General features: G+C 48.1%; 1 protein-coding gene across 1 annotated transcript in view; it reads left to right on the top strand.

Moving 5' to 3' along the window:
- Positions 1-4,545, top strand: part of LOC110448191 (glucose-6-phosphate isomerase-like) — a 34,990-nt gene that overhangs the window by 23,311 nt on the left and 7,134 nt on the right. Inside the window, exons 13-15 of the mRNA XM_021494312.1 lie at positions 371-447; positions 943-1,075; positions 4,413-4,490. Of these exons, the coding sequence (XP_021349987.1) occupies positions 371-447; positions 943-1,075; positions 4,413-4,490 (288 nt within the window). The remainder of the gene's footprint in view (positions 1-370; positions 448-942; positions 1,076-4,412; positions 4,491-4,545) is intronic.

The raw sequence follows: 4,545 nt of genomic DNA on the forward strand, positions 1-4,545 counted from the left end.
GCAGTCATGATATTAGAATTGATCCTGGGGTCTGGCCACAACCCTAGGGACCTAGTTTCTGAGTCACAGCTTGGAAACAGTTGAGATCCCCACCCCATAACCATACATAAAATTGCTGGGCATAAAAAATCAAATACAGATATGCTACAAGGATTGGCCTTGGGGTCTGGCATATTCCCTTGGATCTCATTTGGAGAATATTTTGCCATGATTGCTTAGATATCCAGGTGAGCAATACAGGCCCTCTGGGCCTCTTGTTTATTTCCACCGTGTAGCCATGTATTACCTTAGGGTACTGATGGATCAGTACTTGCACAACAAACCTAGCCTATATCTGTGTACATTACAGTTGGTGATGTCTATTTTCCAGGTACCCGGTTGATCCCCTGTGACTTCCTGATGCCAGTGCACACACAGAACCCTGAACAGAACGGCTTGCATCATCAGGTATAATTGTGATTGTAGTCTCACTGACCTTAATAACAACAAAATGTTTTCATTAAGTCAGGAAATATTTCTTGTGTTGTTAAAATGAGACATATTAACACACTTTATCATAAACAGGAGTTTTAACACATACCAGAGTTGTTTTAACACACACCAGAGTTGTTTTAACACATACCAGAGTTGTTTTAACACATACCAGAGTTGTTTTAACACATACCAGAGTTGTTTTAACATCAGACATGGGGATTCACCCATTCATAACAACTATATGACATCACGATTAAAATGCATCAACATCATGTCAACAATGCATTGAGCTGTAACATTAGCTTTGCTTTATGTATATGACAGGGTCAACAGGACAAGAGAAAACAAACCCTTCACCTCTTGAGAAATCTCAACCCTCGGGAGAAAGACTCTTAAGTTGCCAACACTCTGCAAGCCTCGTGTTTGGCACTGATGATGTATCTGTTGTATCTCTTGTATCTGTTGTAGATATTACAGGCTAACTTCCTCGCTCAAACAGAGGCCCTGATGATGGGTAAGACGACTGCTGTTGCACGAGCAGAACTTGAGAAGTCTGGCATGAAAAAGGAGGATTTAGAACATATACTCCCTCACAAGGTGAGTTATCTTTTAGTTATCTCCCTTGACTGAGTGACAAGAGAGTTAACACTAGAGTCTGTTGTCCATCCATCTGTCAATTTCTTCCTTTGAAAGCCAACTCCTTATGAAAGAAAGATCATAATTGAAACAACTTTCTGATTGGAACATCACTGGTCTAATGTGACTTGTTGTTGTATGGAACAAGGATGAGCCACCTAGGAGAAGAGGGGCAAGACCCAATAGCAGGGTTAGAGGGGTCAGACCCAATAGGAGGGTTAGAGGGGCAAGTCCCAATAGCAGGGTTAGAGGGGCCAGACCCAATAGCAGGGTTAGAGGCCCAAGACACAATAGCAGGGTTAGAGGGGAAAGACACAATAGCAGGGTTAGAGGGCCAAGACACAATAGCAGGGTTAGAGGGGCAACACCCAATAGCAGGGTTAGAGGGGTCAGACCCAATAGGAGGGTTAGAGGGGCCAGACCCAATACCAGGGTTAGAGGGGCCAACCCCAATAGCAGGGTTAGAGGGGTCAGACCCAATAGGAGGGTTAGAGGGGCAAGACCCAATATCAGGGTTAGAGGGGCAAGACCCAAAAGCAGGGTTAGAGGGGAAGACACAATAGCAGGGTTAGAGGGCCAAGACCCAATAGCAGGGTTAGATGGGCAAGACCCAATAGCAGGGTTGGAGGGGCCAGACCCAATAGCAGGGGTAGAGGGGCAAGACCCAATAGCAGGATTAGAGGGGCCAGACCCAATAGCAGGGTTAGAGAGGAAAGACCCAATAGAAGGGTTAGAGGGGAAAGACACAATAGCAGGGTAAGAGGGGCAAGACCCAATAGCAGGATTAGAGGGGCCAGACCCAATAGCAGGGTAAGAGGGGCAAGACCCAATAGCAGGATTAGAGGGGCCAGACCCAATAGCAGGGTAAGAGGGGCAAGACCCAATAGCAGGATTAGAGGGGCCAGACCCAATAGCAGGGGTAGAGGGGCAAGACCCAATAGCAGGTTTAGAGGGGCCAGACCCAATAGCAGGGTTAGAGGGCCAAGACACACTAGCAGGGTTAGAGGGGCCAGACACAATAGCAGGGTTAGAGGGGCCAACCCCAATAGCAGGGTTAGAGGGGCGAGTCCCAATAGCAGGGTTAGAGGGGTCAGACCCAATAGGAGGGTTAGAGGGGCCAGACCAAATAAGCGGGCTGGAGGGGCTGGACCCAATAGGAGGGGTAGAGGAGCCAGACCCAATAGGAGGGGTACAGGAGTCGGACCCAATAGGACGGGTAGAGGGGCCAGACCCAATAGGAAGAGTAGAGGGGTCAGACCCAACATGCGGGGTAGAGGGGCTGGACCCAATAGGAGAGGTAGAGGGCCAAGACGCAATAGGAGGGGTTGAGGGGCCAAACCCAGTAGGAAAGGTAGAGGGCCAAGACCCAATAGGAGGGTTAGAGGGGCCAGACCCAATCGGAGGGTTAGAGGGGCAAGACCCAATATCAGGGTTAGAGGGGCAAGACCCAATATCAGGGTTAGAGGGGCAAGACCCAAAAGCAGGGTTAGAGGGGAAGACACAATAGCAGGGTTAGAGGGGCCATACCCAATAGCAGGGTTAGAGGGGTCAGACCCAATAGGAGGGTTAGAGGGGCCAGACCAAATAAGCGGGCTGGAGGGGCTGGACCCAATAGGAGGGGTAGAGGAGCCAGACCCAATAGGAGGGGTACAGGAGTCGGTCCCAATAGGACGGGTAGAGGGGCCAGACCCAATAAGCGGGCTGGAGGGGCTGGACCCAATAGGAGGGGTAGAGGAGCCAGACCCAATAGGAGGGGTACAGGAGTCGGTCCCAATAGGACGGGTAGAGGGGCCAGACCCAATAAGCGGGCTGGAGGGGCTGGACCCAATAGGGGTAGAGGAGCCAGACCCAATAGGAGGGGTACAGGAGTCGGACCCAATAGGACGGGTAGAGGGGCCAGACCCAATAAGCGGGCTGGAGGGGCTGGACCCAATAGGAGGGGTAGAGGAGCCAGACCCAATAGGAGGGGTACAGGAGTCGGTCCCAATAGGACGGGTAGAGGGGCCAGACCCAATAAGCGGGCTGGAGGGGCTGGACCCAATAGGGGGAGAGGAGCCAGACCCAATAGGAGGGGTACAGGAGTCGGACCCAATAGGACGGGTAGAGGGGCCAGACCCAATAGGAAGAGTAGAGGGGTCAGACCCAACATGCGGGGTAGAGGGGCTGGACCCAATAGGAGAGGTAGAGGGCCAAGACTCAATAGGAGGGGAAGAGGGGCCATAAACAGAAAATTAAAATTTGATGGGGGTCAAAAGACAAACACTACCAGGATTTGCACAGAGTTCCGTCCCCAAACCTTGGGACTCAATCCCTGGGTCATAACAAAGGTTGTTTTCACATATCCTACTTGAAACGGTTCAGATGGCACAAAAATCTTTTGTGATGAACAAATGCACTTGGAATGGAATTGTGCCGAACTTATAGGCAGAGCTTTAAATGTAGTTTCAGAGTTTTGTGACAAATAAATAACAATATATCAAGATTAGTGTTCTTTTACAATATACATGTGATTCCACTTTGCTTTATACAGAAATATTGCAAATTAGCGATGGTCAGCATTTCAGTTTCAGTCCGGCATGTCTACACCCCTCGATATACACATGCCAAATTTTCCAGAGGTCAGTTCATTTCAGATCTAAGCCTACCGATTTCTGGCTTGCTGACTTCTTAAATAATAATAATAATAAGAGTTTCTTATAAACCACTTTATCACAACCTAGTTTGTAGGTCGTACCAAAGCGTTCACAAATTATTATCCGTGGTTATAGGGCCTTTGCAACCAGCCAATGTCTTTCTCAGCTCCCTGGGGAGCATACAGCCAGTGCTGCCATTTCAGCACTCACAGCTAGCGTTCTACAATTCTAGCACTGCCAAACCACATACTTATTTACAACTGAGTAGACTGGAACAAGCGGAGCAAGGTATCTTGCTTAACGATACAACATTGTGCCGTAACCCGACTCGAACCTGCAACCCTTCAGTGACGAGCCCGGCGTCCTACCACTAGACCACCGTGCTTCCTTAAAATCATGACTTGAAAACAAGATCCCCACTCTTTAACCATTTGTACAATTTTCTTTTCCACAACTTTTGAGTTTATACTTGCACTTATACTTTTGAGTATTTAAAGTCTAACATCAATGGGAGTACTTTCAAAATGTTCCCAACTCCCTTAAAATATTTGTTTGTCTTAAAAATTAGAGGAAACAACATCAATTAACAGGAAATACGGTTTTCAATGTCTGTATACAATAGAAAACCGGTGGGGTTCTTTAGCTCTAACTCCCTGTTTATTTGTCAAGCGGTGGGGTTCTTTAGCTCTAACTCCCTGTTTATTTGTCAAGCGGTGGGGTTCTTTAGCTCTAACTCCCTGTTTATTTGTCAAGCGGTGGGGTTCTTTAGCTCTAACTCCCTGTTTATTTGTCAAGCGGTGGG

This window comes from Mizuhopecten yessoensis, unplaced genomic scaffold, assembly GCF_002113885.1.
Source record: "Mizuhopecten yessoensis strain PY_sf001 unplaced genomic scaffold, ASM211388v2 scaffold3901, whole genome shotgun sequence".
Lineage (NCBI taxonomy): Eukaryota > Metazoa > Mollusca > Bivalvia > Pectinida > Pectinidae > Mizuhopecten > Mizuhopecten yessoensis.